We start from the raw sequence: 18371 nt of genomic DNA on the forward strand, positions 1-18371 counted from the left end.
CCTTTCACAGTGAGCCTTGTAGTTTTTCAGTGGCTTATCTTTTGTAACCGAGGTATTCTCCCCCACCCCCAAGCCATCACCCTTTCCATAGACTTCCTCATTTGGATTCACTGCAGGGAAGACCAGTCTCAATTAGTAAGAAATCTAAATTATAGAATGTTTTAAAAAGTAGTACAATTTTATTACCTTCAAATACAAAAGTGACAAACTAATGGGCGTAGCTCCTTTAATGTCATAACACACATCTGTAATTGCTGGCATCAATAGCATACATTTTACTTGGGAAAGTTCTCAAATACAGTCAGTTTCTTTCAGAAACTCAAACATGCTCTGCACCTATTTTAGTCAAATAATGTCTGTGAAAGTTCTTACATATTATAATGTATTATACAAACATGGGTAGACAGAAATCTTGATTTATACTTACTACATAAGCCAGCTTTCCATAAATAGTTCAAAGGTACAGTTCAGCTGAGCACAGGCTGAAATAATAGCGGCCTACTTTCACGTAAACAACTCCCGTACTGACCTGGTCTTTAACATGCTGATCGCCATGTCCCTCAAATCTTGGTGACAGATGTGTTTCCTCAGAAGCACCCGATCCACAGTGGGCGATCAAGGTGTTAAACTAGTTAAAAGACCGGCCTCTATAAATGTATTTATGAAGAAGAACTTTCATTTATGGAAGACATTAATTCCCTCAACCCCTAAAGAGGTTGTATTCCCCCATCTTATCCTCAAATTATAAAAAGTTATGTAAAATATCAGATCTTTGGATATTCAAAGTAAACAACCAAGGAAAAAGCTTATAGCTTCACAAAAGCCAAAGAAATAAACACATTTAATAAACAGTAACACCAGGTACATGGAAGTGTCTATGACTTGTCTACCTAGGGCATGTTTCATAATTTATGCCTATCAAAAACAAGTTCATTTACCAAGGCTGACACCCATCGGTGGCTATGAAGGCCACCCAGTTTAGAAATCTTGATGAGCCGGTCAGTACTGCTAAGGCCCTGACATTATCAATATGGCCACAGCTGCATCAGCGTGCTGTTAGTGAAAACTGGGATGGGAACTTAAAGAACATCTATGTATGCATTTCCATTACTGTACAGATTAAGGAAATGGAGGCCCAGAATCGTGAGATGACTTCCCTAAGGACATGATAACCTACAGACATATTCAGTTCCTAGTTTCCAAAGTATTTTCATATTCTTAAAACAATCACAGAAGGTATACATTATGCTTTCTCTTACAGATAAGAGAACAGATGCCTACAGAAACAGATTTTGTCCAAGGCTACGTTAGGAAGTTCTCTTTCTCTCTCTGTATATAGAAAAGTTCCACAGCTGGGATTGAAACCTAAGATGCTGAAAACAAACTTTACATGACTTATAATGAATACCTGCACAATTTATTCTGCTAGAATGTAGAATGATGCAAAAGACTTTCACTCCCATAGTAACAAGAAAAATCCAGGCAAAATAAAGAGACTTTTTATGAGACTAGCAAAGAACAGTGGATGTAAGGAGTTCTTCATGGATGTCCAAGGGGAAATAAGCCCTTCAAAGGAGAGCAGAGAGCCTTGGTACTACTCTCAAGTCTGGATGTAGTGTGGGAAAGAGCAGGCCTGCCTTAAATGGAGAGACTTTGCAGGCATGAGAATTCAGCCAACACTCAGACAATAGTGACTGAAATCTGGAAACACATTTAGAAACAAACTGCCAGTCTAGACAATCCACCTTCCCTGGACTTTGAAGAGAAAATGGCAGAAGAGGGACTGAAAGTCTTATGCATTCTTAATGGTGACTGGGTGCCTGGGCCCTGACAGAACTGAATACAAAGCACCACAAACATCTTAACTTGCACCCAAACCCCTCCTAGCTCAAATACTGCCAAGATCAAACCAGAAGCACAGGAATTGGTCTAAGCTGGGTCAACACAATCTTATTAAAGCTACAGCCAAGACCTAGCCTGACTAGATTTTGGAGAAATGGGAAAGATCAGTCCTTCACCCTGACTGCCGATTATCGGAAGAAATGGCTTGCACTTCCTGGAAATAAAACAAAAACCAAGTGTTACACATGAGTCTCCACTGTCCTTTCTTATACCCACTATCTGAAACAAAATAAATTACATGTTAAAAAGTGATCACCTAGTTAAAGAGTTGGGCATGCCAAGAAGCACATCATCATCAGGTGGTAAAGCTTACGGGATCAGACCAACCAGTCCCTGAAGGCCATTACAAACTGTAATGTATGCTGTTCATACGTCCACCGTGCCCCCGGAGTCATAACACTGCCCCTCATTTAGCACACATGTATGGCCTCATTTGCCACTTTTTTATCCAGCTACGTACCTCACAATACTCAGTTTCCTTTGGATGAAATGCCACTATTCCGTTCCAGTTGACCAGTACATCCAGATACAGTTGGCCCCAGAACAACACAGGAAGCGGTTGGGGTGCCAACCCTCCTTACAGTTAAAAATCCCCGAATAACTTACAGTCAGCCCTCTGTATCCACAGTCCCTCTGCATCTTTGGTTCCACACCTACAGATTCACCAACTGCAGACCATGTAGTACTGCAGTGTTTACTACTGAAAACAGTCTCAGTGTAAGTGGGCCCGCACAGTTCAAGCCCATGTCATGGAAGAGTCAACTGTACTCACTTTCAAACCATTTAAGCCAAAGGAGTTCTTGGAGGGTCAGTCTCAAAGCTCCAAGGACTGCTAGGGGTGATTTCTGACCTGGCTTTGTACACTCCTAGGATTCTGAAACTTAAATGGGGCAATTTAAAGAAAAACATTTGGAGTTCATTTAATCCAGTGAAGGAATAGAAGCAAGATTCTTAAGCAATTCCTGCTAAAAAACCTTCTGGAGCTTTCAGTTTCTAACCTAAGTTCAGTTTTTTAGCTTCCCTTTGATCCTTCAAATAAATCAGTTATCACTTAGGTCAGCTAGAGTTGACTGCTTGCAATAGAACCCTAACTGGTCCTCTTTACAAGACTATGACTATGGCCTAGAAGACGAACCTCATCACCCTCAGATGTGTCTGCAAAGGGCTTTGTTTACTGAATAATGTATTACCACCCCGATTTGAGTATCTTGGTCATTCTTAGAATTTCTGGAAGCTGTGCATCTTCAGAACGGTGGGGCATACTCCACTGGGTTCTGTTCCAAATTTTCCATGTCAGTAGCTACTTCAACGTTTGGCTGTAGTTTTAAAACTGTCACAATTCACAAACCCATGTCCTTGATACATTCCATATCAGCACTAATCACTGTAACTGTATCAAAGCACACAAGCTTTTATCTAAAAGTGTTGTCAAGCAGATTTATAACTGTAAATATAAGACAATCACAAAAGTATACTCCCAGTTCAGTGTTTTAGTAGTGAGACCCTTAAGCAGTGTAACTATTAATAGTGTGAAGTTTAAACCGGTGTTACTAAGGATGTTTTGTTTTTACTCACATGCTAAATGGTTTCTTTTAGGTTTGATTTCATTGACATTTGGCATCTGTGCCAGGAAGGCACACACCTTGGAGATATTGTGGGTTTGGTTCCAGATCACTGCAATAAAGCAAATATCTCAATAAAGCAAGTCACACAAATGTTTTGGTTTCCCAATGCATATAAAAATTATGTTTACACTATATTGCAGTCTATTAAGTTTGTAATAGCATTATGTCTAAAAAACAATGTACATACCTTAAAAAATACTTTGTTGCTAAAAAATGCTAACCATCATCTGACAATGCAGGGTTGCTACAAACCTTCAATTTGTTAGAAAGAAAAAAAAGCACCATCTATGAAGCACAATAAAACAAGGGTATGTATGCCCTTACATCTTCTCAATACAATTTCATGAACATGATGACTTGGACAGAATTTTCACCTATACAAGGAAAGAGAGCTGTAACTTTTGACAACATGGATGGACCTAGAGATGATCATACTAAGTGAAGTAAGTCAGACAGAGAAAGAAAAATATCACATGGTATCACTTATATGTGGAATCTAAAAAAAGATGATACAAATGAATTTACAAAACAGAAACAGACTCACAGACATAGAAAACAAACTTACGATTACCAAAGAGGGAAGGGAAGGGATAAACTAGGAGTTTGAGATTAACATAAACATACTGCTAAATATAAAGTAGATAAACACCAAGGGCCTACGATATGTCACAGGGAACTATATTCAGTATCTTGTAATAACCTATAATGGGAAAGAATCTGAAAAAGATTTTTTCTGTATAAAGATAGATATAAAAATAACTGAGTAACTTTGCTTTACACCTGACTAACACAACATAGTAAATCAACTATACTTCAATTTAAAAAGAGCTGTTACTTTTGAGATGATTAGGGAGATCTATCTTTGATAACGAAATTTGGTAATGAAGGCTCTCTAAAAATTCTGTCAACTCTAAATGGAGTGATTCTATGGCTTTATTTGAGGCTTCCAGTTGGTGCTGGGGTTTCAGTCATGCAGGATATATGCTTAGCATATCCGAATCCTATTCAATATTCTGTTATTGACCTTAAAAGAAGCTAAAAAGAGAATTATAAAATATACATCATCCAACGTATTTCCTCTATCCAGAAGCTGTAACATTTGTGCACACACGCAAAAATCCCAGCTGAAAAAAAAAATTCCTACCGAAAAAGTCCCATTTTTACCCAGGCACAATCAAAGCTTGAGATATCTTCAACACCAAACAGTAAGTTATAGCTACTAAGTAATGTTAGATTATTGTAGTCATATAGAATATTGATAACATGGTGAGTTCTGGATCACCCTGCTGATGGGGGGTTGAATGAGAAAGAAAGGACATAAATTGGAAAGGAGATACTGAATTGATTCAAATATTGAGTTTCTAAACTCTATTTTAAAAAGTCCTGGGAATAGTCTGAGACACCAGACTTACCAGAAGTCTTCCAACAATGACACTTTTAGAGAAACATTATAGGTAATCATTTTATCTCAATCCCTAGAGTAGAGATCTAGGGATCATGGAAATGGTTTAGGAAAGAGAATGCTCTAAAATTGAGCCTGGTCAACAGATAAGTCAACAGATCAGTGTGTAAAAGTAATAAAATGCGACAGCTAATATTTGAACAGTAATACACCAGGCACTGTGCTGAGTGCCTTACATGCATCATCTCATCATACAACCTTATATGGTGGGTGCCACTGCCACTCTATTTTTGTAAACAAGGGACTGAGGCTCAAATAAATTAGGTAACTAGTTCAAGGACACACAGCTAACTAATGGGGAGTCTGGATTTAAAACTCAAGCAGTCTAACTCTAGACCCAGTACTCTTAACTGTTACTCAAAATGAAATACCTTAGAACCTAGAATCCAATCCTTGTCAAATGCTTATGTCAAATACATGTCTACAGCAGGACACATTATATAACATTAAACGTTCTTTAAAATTATATAATAAAGTTTCCTCAATTATTTTAAGGCATTAAGATGCCTAGATGAATCATGGTTGTTGGCTTTTGAGTATTTCTCTAACTTTATTTGATGATTAAAACCATAGCTTCAGTAACTACTACTGTTGGATATTCTGAATTTAAAAGATTAAAAGAAAAGGCATGGAGAGATGTATCACCCCTTATTTTTTTATCAATATGCCATCAGATTAAAATTAAACAACTACTGAAATTCATACTAAAACAAAATAATGGTTAGATATTAGAATGCATGCTATTAAAGAGTGAAAGCTACACAGCAAGATAAAAACAGTCCAAGAGCAAATTTTACAAACCAAAACCCCAGAAAATTTTACATAACTGAAAAACATGGAGTAACTAGAGAAAGCTTAATTAAGAGGGACCTCTTTATTACACATTTATAAAATAATAGTATAATATACTTACTAAAAATGGAGACAAAATTTTTTATTTTTGGTATCTTGTGTTTTGCATTCAATTTTCCAATCATCTTCACAATTTTTCAAAACTTGAACCTACCTCACCCACCATTCAAAGCACAATTGAAAAACAAACTAACCAATGGTTTCTAGTGAGAGACTTACTATCAAAGACATTAATTCAACAACTCATGAATAAAGATTGAGGTTTCAAAGAAATACAATAAAAACAAAAATATATGAAGCATAATTTAATCTTTCTGATGATTCAGAAGGCACCTTAAGATTGTATTGTGCCATTTTCCTCATGCTGTGTGTTTAAGTGCCTATAACAGAATTCTAGTTAGTGAAATTTTGGATAAAAAAAAGTGTCATTTTTTACGTTTGTAGCATCAAATAACTACAGATACAATATGGGGATTTTGATTATATATTTGTTCTAAGTAGGGCATAATTTACAATATGCTAAGAAAACAAAAAATTAAAATTACAGAGTGAGTATTTTCTAGCACATTTAGTAAGTTGTTTTAAACTATCACTTCATTTTTGATGACCAAATTATATTTGACCATAATTAAAAAACATGTAAGTTTAAAATAACATGAAAAAACCATGGTTACAACAGAACTGTTACATTAAACGAAGAAAGGAAAGTCACATACATGTATTGAACGGCACTGAGGTTTTTCAAACCCATTCTCTTGAAAGGCTTTCAATCCACCTCTATACGTATCAATTTAAAAATGTCTCTACTCAGTATGCTTGCAGAAAGAGGTGAAATCAGTGTTGATCACACAACCGCCTGCCAACCATTCAAAGCTGATCACCTATCAGTATTTTGATTTGATTATCCTGACAACCATAATTGAGCCACAACTAAGTATTCAGATGTGCCTGACTCCAACTATTCAACAGCAGAAAAGCAAAACAAAACAAAAAGGAAACAAGTGACAACTGGAAACAGCTGAATCATTGTACCTTTTAGACACAACCACTAATCTTAATTTTGCTATATGCTATTTGGTACTTTTTGATTCAGTAGTTGGGGTAAAAAAAAGTTTCTGTATTCAAATCTATCTATAGAATGTCAATACAAAATGTGTGAATATATACATTTAATACACACACACATACACACACGTACACCTACACACATATCTAGAAACCAGCACTTAACCACATCCCCAGTTTTCAATAATGACTCAGAGAATCATTTATTACTTTAAGACCAGCTTAGACGCTATAAGGCTGCAACATATGGCTAAAGAGGTCAAACACAAGCACCCACACTCAGGCTAATTAAATTGTTCCTTCTCATGATTTTTCACAAGTCGTAATACCATTTATATAACAACTATATCTCAATAACTTAGAATTCAGAGTATAAAACCAGTGTAATGAACATATAACTCCCTCACTGTTTAAAGAACACTCCTCCTTCCATTCTACTTCCACTAATCATAAGAGGGCACACCAAACTAGATCACGTTGAACTGTACAAACGATCTTTACTCTTAATCTAAACAAACATGTGTTAAAACATTCTGAAATGCCGCATCCTTTGATTTCTTCATCTTTTCAATTGCCCGATGGAGGTCCTGTTGTTGCACAGGTCGAATTTCATCTTCATCATGGCTAAAATGCAAAAAGAAATCCACCAAATATTCAAATAACTTTAGCATATACCTCCCTAAAATATTTTACCAAGAATAAAAAATGAAGTCTCTTTCCTATCCAAGATCCCAAAGACAACCACGACTAACAGCTTCATGTGAATTCTTCCAGGGAATTATCTATGCATATAAGTGTCTTCAGAGATTTATTTTTAAAAGCACTAACTGCTAAGAGAAGCTAAAATGGTAGGAAGCTAAAATGTTTGGGTATGAACATTATAGCTGTGGTAACTAAAATCAAATAGTTCACACTAAGAATACAAAGGTGTGTCAGTAGATATAAATGGGACTGTAATTCTAATAATTTTTATCTTGCTGTGTAATTCAAGGAATCAAGTTATTCCCATGAAAACTGAAACTAAAAAGTAGCAGCCTTAGGTATAGATTAATGTACATATTTAGCTTTTCTTGAAGTGTAGTTGGTTTTTTGGGGGGAGGGAGGTAATTAGGTTTATTTATTTATCTTTAATGGAGGAACTGGGGATTGAACACAGGACTTTGTGCATGCTAAGCATGCACTCTACCACTGAGCTATACCCTTCCCTTCATATTTAGCTTTTGATGAACCAAAAATGAAATTCTTTCCTATTAATAAAAACCAATTACTCGAAGTCCTCCCCACTTCAATAAGGAGGAAAATACAATCCAATACATATCTCCTTTGTAATTTACAAACACTTAGGAGAACATATGATAACCTAAGTTCACTACTCAGATTTTTCATATTGAAATAGAAAATTTTCAGGGCATTAAGGACAGCAGAAAAACAGAATTTTCATTAATGTAATTAATTTAAGCAAAATATATTCATGAGGTTTTTTTTTTTTTCCTCCTCCTAACTTGTATAGAAGAATAAAAACCTTTGGAAGGTAGGTTCTTGGCTACACAGAGGTCAAAGGTATTCCTAACTTCAGTGCCACGGCAGCTAGATTAATCTGGCAATAAATTAAATGGAGTTACTTCTTCACTACAGGGTCCAAGGGAACATGAAAGATAGGTCCAGAACTCGTGTATGCATAGCTACTGGTTAATAGGGTAGCTTTCTTACAAACCTTTTTATATCAAGAGAAAGCTTTTTGGCTAAGCTTGCTTTGGCAATGCAATGTAATAGAACACATGAGTAAGACAGGCAAATCCAGATCACTTGGAGTGAAAGTCTCAGGATGAAGAAGGGACACTGGGAAATAATGGGGCAAGAGGTAGAGAACTCATTCAGAGTATACTGGTTTTGCTAAGAGTCACAGAAATTCTTTGTTAGAAGGTTAGTATTTTGTACAAGGGTTTAGAAATACAGGGTCATATGGTTCAGGGCAAGTGGCCTTATGGGAAACAGGGGGCTTTGGCTCCTTAGGGCTGAGTTATTCCAGCTCAGTAATATGGCAGGTATAAAACCGGTTTCTCAAGCTCATAATACTTTGAAACTGGTTTCAAATAATTTGCTGCAGTAACAAATGATTTCTTTGTAAAATAAAAACACTGTTATCAACAAGTTGAAGTCTAGTTTGCAGCAACACCCCTGTGTCTCCATAAATATGAAATTTCTGGAAGACAAGGCACTCATTTCCATATGAAATGAAATTCAAAAATTTTAAAAAACAAAAGCAAGCTAGGGGTACCAGAGCAGCTGTTTTCCTGGCAGAGATGGGTAAGCCTAGGTTTCTGTCAGCTTTCTGTGAGTCCATGGATTTTCAGTAGAAATTCAGCTTTTACTTCTTTCTCTTCATTCCACACGCTCCCCACAACCACCCCCCCTGCAAGTTCATTTCCAGAATTTTCCTTCAGAAAAGGGGCAATACATAAAGTAAGGGTGATTTTAAATTCCAATTTACCTTTTACTCCACGAGCAGAGTTGGTATTGTAAAGTACTTCTTTTATTTTTAAAAGAAACTAATCTAAAAGCCCTAAAAGGGCTTGACAAATATTAACAGGCCAACTCTAAATACACATACCTTTCTTCTGAAGTAGAATTAACATATTCCCTGACACAGAGGAGGGCAGCGTCTCGACACATCTCTTTTAGGTCACTTCCTGAAAACCCATCAGTTTCCTGGGCAACTTCTAGCAGGTCCACATGTCTATCCACCTTAAACAAATATAAAATATGCTTAAAAACAAATATAAAATATACTGCAAAAGATATATCCACTTTTCTTAGAATTAAAGAAAGTTAAGCACACTGGAATAGCATAGGAGGAGAATCATTAGAAAGTTTCCAGAAGTTTTTCTAACCATAAAGCTTGAAATTCTGAAATCTAATTTTCAGTAAATGTCATTATGACCAAAACAGAAATAAATCTCACTAGACTTATCACAGAGTGATGGAGAGGAACAGACATTCAAACACTGCTTGCTGGCTTGACTTTAATAGTTTTTAGGAAATTCCATGTTGACAATATATTCCCCCTCCCCCTCCCTCTCCCTCTCCCTCTCTCTCTATATTTTCAACATACTTGGCAAATAGCCTTTATCGGTAAGTCCTAAGCCCACTACAAAAACCATATTCCAGTGAAATATTCTAACCTTCATTTGAACTGTAATGCTTGGTTTCTACTACCTCAACACTAATTCAGCACCTATGGTTTTGCTCCCCAACCGAAGCTTATATAGTTAAGCCAATTAAGTGATCTCCTGGAAACATAACAGACGTGGGAAACACAACCACATTAAACTTACATGTTTATATCTTTAGATTAAAAAGAGAAAATGAGGAAGAAAAAATTACTTATAGTAACTGTCATGTATTGTCATTCGCTGTACTAAGCACTTAACATGGATTATTCTCATTTAATCCTGTCAGGGAAGTATTCTCATTTTCATTTTCCGAAAATAGTAAAACCTGGAGAGGTTAAATAAATTGCCCAAGGTCACACCATTACCAGAGCCAAGATCTGAACACAATGTAGTAGAGCTCCAGCTATATTTTTTTCCCTATCTAGCTAACCATTTGTCTTAACATTTACTTCCCCCAAGTTGATTTGAAATGTCACCTTGTTACTAAATTCCCATTTGTCTTTGTGGAAGTCCCAATGCTAAGTAAGAACAGCAACTCTAAACGAGGACAAGAGACTAGGAGGTAAGACAACAAGGGGTCAACTCTGCAACTGTGACCTCACATGACAGTGTTCTTATTCCTAAATTGTGGAGATTAAATAAAGAGAAATCATATATTCTTTGATAAAAAGAAAACTGAACCCAGAAGGTAGATGCGGAGCAAGTAAGGAAAATGGTAAACTATATATACATATAGATATATACACACACATCTAAATAAGCTTTAATATATAAAGAGGAATAATAATCATTAAACTTGGGGTAGAGAAACCATGTAGAATTAAAATGGTAGACAATAAAAACTTGTAAGACAGGTAACATATATGTTAAGGTATTCTTAAGCCTTAAAATTATAGTATTGGAAAGAGAGCAGAAATATTATCTTAGACTTTATGTGTGCATGTCAAAAATTTTAAAGTAGCACTAAAAGAGAATGTGTAACTTCCAAATGAGCTGAGGAAAAGGGAAAAAGGAATAAAGAACACAAGAGCGTAACGAAGGACTGGGGTGGGAGGAGAACTAGAGGGAGAGAGAAGAAAGTGTGGGCAGGATGAAGGGGCAGTCCAGGGAGAAAACAAAGAAAAACATGATATACGAAAAGCACTAAAATAAGAAAGAATGAATCCAAATTTATCAGTAATCACAACAAACAAATCATTACATAATGATAAAAAATAATTTACCAGAAAAATACAACAAATGGACAAATACACAATAACATTTGGAGATTTGGAACTTACGTCTTCTATATTAACAAATCAGACAGTAAGTTCCTAGGGCTAGTTATAGTTACTATCTGTGATCTAATGTACAAACATAAAACTTGACAAACTGATTACAGGAATTCTATATAATTTGGATATTAGCTCTTTGTTGGTTACAGGGCTGCAAATGTTTTCCCAGTGGCCTGTTGTTTCACTTTGTTCATTTTATCTTGTCATACTTCTAGAAGCCATTAAGTCTGAGTACAGTCTGACTTTTCTATTCTCTTTGTAGTTTAAACTTTCTTTGTGCCTCAGGAACTCTTCTTACAGGTATACATAAGGAATCAGACATACATAAGGATCTAATTTCTCTACTCTTTGTAATAGTCAAAGAGTAAAAATAGCCTATACCTGTGCAAGTATTATGTATCTATCCACACATATTTATGGAACTGACACACACTGCCAACTTCAGGCAGGCCACCAATGGTGGTGTGTAAATGGGGTGTGGTGGGGGGGTGATATGAAACAAAATAGGTTAAGATTACCTTTCAAATCAGGGTGGTAGATTACAGCTACTGGTTTATATGTTTAAAATATTGTATAAATTAAAAAAATTAAAACTTAAACTCTGGGGGAGGGTATAGCTCAGTGGTAGAGTGGGTGCTTAGCATGCACAAAGTCCTGGGTTCAATACCCAGTACCTCCACTTAAAAAACAACAACAATAAAAAAAAATAAATAAACCTAATTACTGCCCCCCCAAAACAAACAAAAACTTAAAAAGACCTTCCAAATTTTTCTCCGAGACAGTAAAACTTAGCCCGCCTGCCTCAAACAATCAACACCTGTACCTCATCCTTTGCCTCACTCCTTTGTTGGGCCACACTGTGTTCTGACCACTCACAAATCTTGTGCATGACAGGGTGATAAAGTTCCAAAGATGAAAAAAACAAGTATAAGGAAAGAATAAAAAGAAGATTCTGATCATCAGAGGAGCAAGATCAGTAAACAGAGGCAGCATTCCGTAATAGTTAAGAGAAAGGCTCCATCACTACTTTGCTAAATAAACTTGGGCAACTAGCTTCTCTGGGCTTCAGTTTCCCCAAGTGTAAAACAGTACTAACAAATACTGCTTAGATGAATTGAGGATTAAATAAAACAATGTGTATCTCACCCCAATGCTTGGCACACAGCAAGCACTCTGAAAGTAGCCCTTTATATTTTAAGATAATGGCTATGGATAAATCATCAAGTAATGAGAGTTATTTTCATTAGGCAAGAATGGAGGCAATTCCCAAGTTAAACCAAGTTTGAGTACAGGGAGCAAAACTGGAATAAATTAACAAAGTTCTAAAATCGCTTGAAAGAATAACACTTATTTGTGTGCAGTTATTTACTGTACACCGCATGGTATTCAAAGTATTTTATATATATCATTTAAGTTCTTAAAATGATTCTATGAGATTATTCGCATTATCTCCAATTTCCAAGTGAGAAAATGAGGCAGAGAGATGCTAACAATATTTCCCAAGGTCACACAGCAGGAAACGGTCAAGCCAGAGTATGGGATCCTACGGTCTCTCTCCTAAAACCATGCTTGTTAACTATTCCTGCTGTTACAGAAAATATATAAATTCAGCTTAGTCTGTACAGGGGAAAAAACTAGCCTCACTACTAGTGTCAGACATGATACTTGTATTAGGTATAAATGTCATTAGTGCTAATCCTTTTCATACTTAAAACCTTAAGCCAGAACCAGTATACTATCTTTCTTAACTGAGTGAACTGTGCTAGGGATCTATCAATAAAGAATTGTTAAAGCCTAGAAAACAGTATCATCTCAAAAGCTTCATTCTTTTCTTCAGAGAAGAAAAAAACTCGAAATATAAAAGTTTAGTCATCTATTTGCATCAAAAACTAATTCTTCTCAGGAATGTATAACCATGATGGTGCTCATCTTATTAAATAAATGTGTGTGCTACTGACTTGAGGCATCTTTTAACAAAATTGCACTAATTTCGTTCAGATTCTACCGAAGTAACAAATGCCTCCAGCATATAAATACCAGCTAGTAGAAAATCAGACATTCCCAGGCCAGCAATTATCTAGAGCACTCGTATTTTGCATCATAAAACTAGAGACTAATCCTTCGTACTTCCATGAATAAGAAACAGAATGCTAAAAATTCCCTGTACCCGTGACAAATGTAATTCTAAAAGAATTTCCAGAGATACTGTTTAAAAAAAAAGCAGAATACTAAAATCAAAGTTTAAATTAGGCATAATGAGCAGTTTCTTAAGTTTAAACATTAACATTTAATAGCCTGTGTAAAGTAAATAACCAGGAAACTGTGCGTCAGGGAACAATAAGAGGTGCCTGGCTCTACCTGATATTAAAACTTAAAAACTTAGAAAGCCTATGTAAACTATGGCTATCTTATGAGACAAAGAGCTTATATCTCATCATTTACATTCTATATATATATATATATATATGTATGTATATATATATATATATATATATATACACACACCAATCATCAGCATCACCTATGTTTATACTGGACCACATACACAGGGTTCAAAACTGTTCATTTCCAGCCACACTTTATTAAAAATTTTTTTAATTGAATAATTACAATTGTTAACTTGAAGTCTGCAAAACTGTCCACAAAAAACTTCTAAAGCTTGTTAAATTTCTAGCCACATCACAGCCATTCTAATTCAAAAGAACTTGTGAAATCATTTGATCTTCTGTTTTCTTCTCTGTTCATCAATACCTATCCTTGTCAAAGGATGACCATGAAGCCTGTTTTATCTAAACAGTACTGGAACTATACAATGTCTTTTTGAAAGCAGTTATCAAACATTCAATTAAAAGACAAAACGTAATTTGTTGAGTTCTCACTCACCTAGGACAAAAGTTCCTTACCCAGAATGCATGAAAGATTTTAGGAAATTCCTTGAAATCATACAAAACATTTCATGTATATAAGTAGTTTTTAAAGGAAAGACTACATACATAGCTTTTATCTCTTTATTAAAGGGCTCTTTATGATCCTCCAAAAGGTTAGTAAGCAATGATCTAATCTCTGTAATTTGCTAGTCTTTAAACTTTAGCAAACAGCATATATGTTATTTTGATATATTTTAAAGAAATAAATGAACAGAATACCACTGAAAGACGTGAACAACCAGAAAGACATAAATGCTTCTGGGCAGAAAGATTCAATATAAAAAAGATCTTAGTTCTCTTAAATTATGATCCACTGAAAACACTGGCATTTGTTTTTTCTTGAATAAGACAAATTAATTCTAAAATTCATACAGATAAATGAGCAAAAATAACCAGGAAACTGTGGGTCAGGGGTCAACTTACAAAGCCTTAATGTAAAGGGTGGTGCCAGTGCATAAACGCAGAAAAGACCAATGAGCTGAATTCAAAGTCCAGAAACACAGCCAATACATATGAGAATTTAGCCTATGATAGAGATGGCATCACTAATGAGAAGAAGATGGACTATTTAAAAAATGGTGCTGGGATAACTGGGCATCTATCTGGAAAAACTAAAGCAAAGTTCAAAGCACATTAAATATTGGGATAAAAACCAAGCACAGCAAAGATTCAAACCTAAAACATAAAACCATAAAGGACACCCAGATATTATGCATCTCCTAAAGAAAGAATATAATTCTACCTAAGAAGCAGTCCTGTCTCCCCTCTCTGCCAACCTGAACCTGAATCTCATCCAGTCTCTTGATAACAACTACCAATTTGGAGGAATTACTGCTCCTTGTGTAATCAGCAAAATTCAGATTACGTAAAAATCTGGACAAAACCAACCTACTTTTTTCAACAAATTGAAAGGGGGAAGAGGGAAAGGAGGAAAGAGATAAAGGGAGAATCTATAATCTATAAATTAAAAGAGATTTAAAAACTATGGGATAATTGCAAATTATAAACTTTATATGTATCCTGAGTTAAACATATGGTTTAAAAAAAAGATGTTTAGAAAATTTGAACAAATATTCAACAACAGTAATGAACTGTTGTCATTTTTTGGCTAAGTATAATAATGGTAATGAAGTTATTAGATAAGAAAGGAATTCTTCCTTTTAGAGTTATAACTAAAATATCTGCAGATGAGATATGCTGGGAAAACATGAGAGGTGAGGAAGTAGACAGCGTATGAAAAGAGCAGAATTAGCCATGGGATGACGGTGATTCAAGGAGTGAGGAAAACCACTGAAATCTGAGTATCCCGCAGTATGGAAAGCTATTTGGTTTCTTAGTTTAGATAGCAAGTTCAAATAGTGAGTTAGGTATAAAGTTTACGATAGTGAGGAATATCACGTTATTAAAATGTACTTGGTTATAGACTTTTGGAAAAACAAGTAGCAAAAGCTGGAGAATAAGGAAAATTCCTTCACAAACATGCGAGTGAAAAAGATCAAAATCCAAAGGCCATAACGGGGGAAGGGACCCAGTAAAATCAAAAGACAAACTGGGAAAAAAGTATTCTCAAATCATATTAAAAAAGGGCAAATCTCTCTAATACATTGGAGTTCCTACAAATCTGTAAGAAAAAGAATATTGCAATAGAAAAATGGACAAAGATGATGAACAGCTATTTCATAGAAAAAATTCAAGAGTCTCTGAAACATGTAATGCTCATTTTACCCCTGAAGAATGTAAATTAAAACTACAATGAGACACCATCTTCTACCTTTCACATTGGCACAAAGTACCATAACTCTGCTGGCAAGGCTACAGGGAAAGAGAAACTCTACTATTGCTAATATAAGAGGAAACTGGCATGAACAATTTGGCAACTCCTACTAAAATTATAAATATCCTATCCTTTGATCTAGCATTTCCTCTTCCAGGGAATTCATCCTATTAATACTCCTGGCACACATGTGAAATGACATATGTACAAGTTTATTCAATGAAGCATTTTTATAAAAGTGAAAGACTGGAATCAACCCAAATGTCATTCAATGTGGCATTGATTAAATAAACTGTACTGTATCTGTACAATGGAATCCTGTGCAGTGAAAGAAAGAAAGAGAAAGAGAAAGAAAAAGAGAAAGAGAGAACAGAATAAGGAAACTGTATGCTAATACAGAATCTCAAAGATAAATGAAAAAAGCAATGCACAAAACACTGAATATGGTTTATTAATAAGGTTTATGTAGAAAAGGGGAGAGGAGTAACAGTTTATTCTAATTTGCTTGTACAGGCATAATGTCATCTGAAGGATAAAGAAGTATAGAGAAGAGTGAGACTTCTCCTTGTATAGCAAGAAAAATACATGTATATTTAATTTTTGAAACATTTGACTATATTACCTATTTTTAAAATCTTAAATATAAACTACTGAAGATTTTGATTGTCATACCTTCTTAGTTCCAACTTCAAAAAAATATTGCAATTAAATAAGAAACAAAAGCTCCCCATATTTCTCTGCAAAAACAAATGTATTTATATAACTAGAAACCAGTCTGAAAAATATCAATGAGGACTTAAATTTTAATCTGTAAATATGAAAACACGTGGCTTTTTAAAAACCAGATTACCTTTAGTTAGTTCTAATATACCATAGTAACTGAGGTACATGAGCAGTCAATAGTTTTACAGTAATCTGTAACAAGTGCAAAGCTACATTATTCCCAGGTTCCCTTTTCATTTCTGTCTAAAATGATTTTACAAACCTGTAATTTTTTAATATTTATAGGATGGAGAAAAACTGTAATTTTCTACTTACATTTTCATTTTTCAAGATGAGTTTCAGGATTGCCTCTCTTTGTTTTAGAGCCTAAAACCAGGAGAATTTCCAGTTAGCATTTTTGAAAAAACATGGATCAGTTAGTTTTCCCAATATTTTTCCCTTCCCTTGTAAATTACCCAGCAATACCTGTGTGAAATGACAGAAATTCTGACAGGTCATGGAAACTTCTGACTAAAACAAGGTTTAGATTCTAGACTCTATAGAGTGATCATCTGTAGATATCCCACTGAACTGTATCTTCTTATTCTGAATCCCCAGTGGCTAGCACAATATTTGGGAAATAACATCCCTTTATATATTTCTTGAGTGAGTAAATGAAAACCTATGATTACCAATGTCTTTCCTCTAAAGCTCTGCAAATCTCCTTTTCTTCATTTAGGAACCTTATGAAAACTCACTGCTGCCATAAAATTTTTACCATTAATTGGAAGAGAGAGCAACAATACCCGCTTGGTTCTTCCATTCAACATGTAACTTCCATGTTCACTAATTTACATTAGTGACTTTATTTAGTGTTGATAGTATATTTGTTTACATGCTTGTCTGCTTTTTTCCCCAGTGATGCTTCATATTATTATACTAGAGAATAGAAGCTTTTAGACAATACCTACATATATAGTAAATATGAATGCTTTCAAAAATTATTATGGCTGAACTCAGCCCTATTCCCACAACCACCGAAAAAAACCGAGCTTTTACAATGAGTATCAAATCAAATGACCCAAAAAACAAAACTAAAGTCTGCTGTTTCTATAATTCAAGTGTGTTAAGAATGAAGGTTAATTTGGTATATTTGATTACCAATAAGTATTTTTTATTAATAAACATTTAACTTGGAAAGGAGTTTTAAGATAATGTTAATAATATACTTTGATATCATAGTCATATAAGAAAAAAATTGCCCTATAAAGTATGTGTGTGTACATTCACTAAAAACAGAATGAAAAGAGGGTTACAAACTCCCAGTTTCCACATTAACAGGATACAAATTTGATGAATCTGTTACAGCCCATTCTGAACTCACATAATAAACACATTAAACTTAGAACTTCAGTAAAGGCTACTTCCATCTGCTGTACCCTATGTTCTACTCTACTGTACATCAAAACACTTTGCAGGCAGAGGTTCTATCAATGTAATCTTTACCTTCAGAACAACTGAGGCAACCTAATTTTCTCCAAAAATACTCTGAAGTTGTAGTAACAAAATAAACTACTACCCCCACAAGTCACCTTATTAAATGTGTGCTTCCACA

General features: G+C 34.9%; 1 protein-coding gene across 6 annotated transcripts in view; it reads right to left on the reverse strand.

The window, feature by feature from the left end:
- Positions 1–5908: 5908 nt before the first annotated feature.
- ATAD1 (ATPase family AAA domain containing 1) overlaps positions 5909–18371 on the reverse strand; it is a 58084-nt gene continuing 45621 nt past the window's right edge. For all 6 annotated transcript variants that reach the window (XM_072971551.1, XM_072971548.1, XM_006206640.4 and 3 more), the window contains 3 exons: positions 17093–17143; positions 9518–9651; positions 5909–7530 (listed from right to left, as the gene is read on the reverse strand). In XM_072971551.1, coding sequence (XP_072827652.1) covers positions 7410–7530; positions 9518–9651; positions 17093–17143 — 306 coding nt within the window. In that variant the 3' untranslated portion in view covers positions 5909–7409. The remainder of the gene's footprint in view (positions 7531–9517; positions 9652–17092; positions 17144–18371) is intronic.

Source organism: Vicugna pacos, chromosome 11 (genome assembly GCF_048564905.1).
Source record: "Vicugna pacos chromosome 11, VicPac4, whole genome shotgun sequence".
Taxonomy (NCBI): domain Eukaryota; kingdom Metazoa; phylum Chordata; class Mammalia; order Artiodactyla; family Camelidae; genus Vicugna; species Vicugna pacos.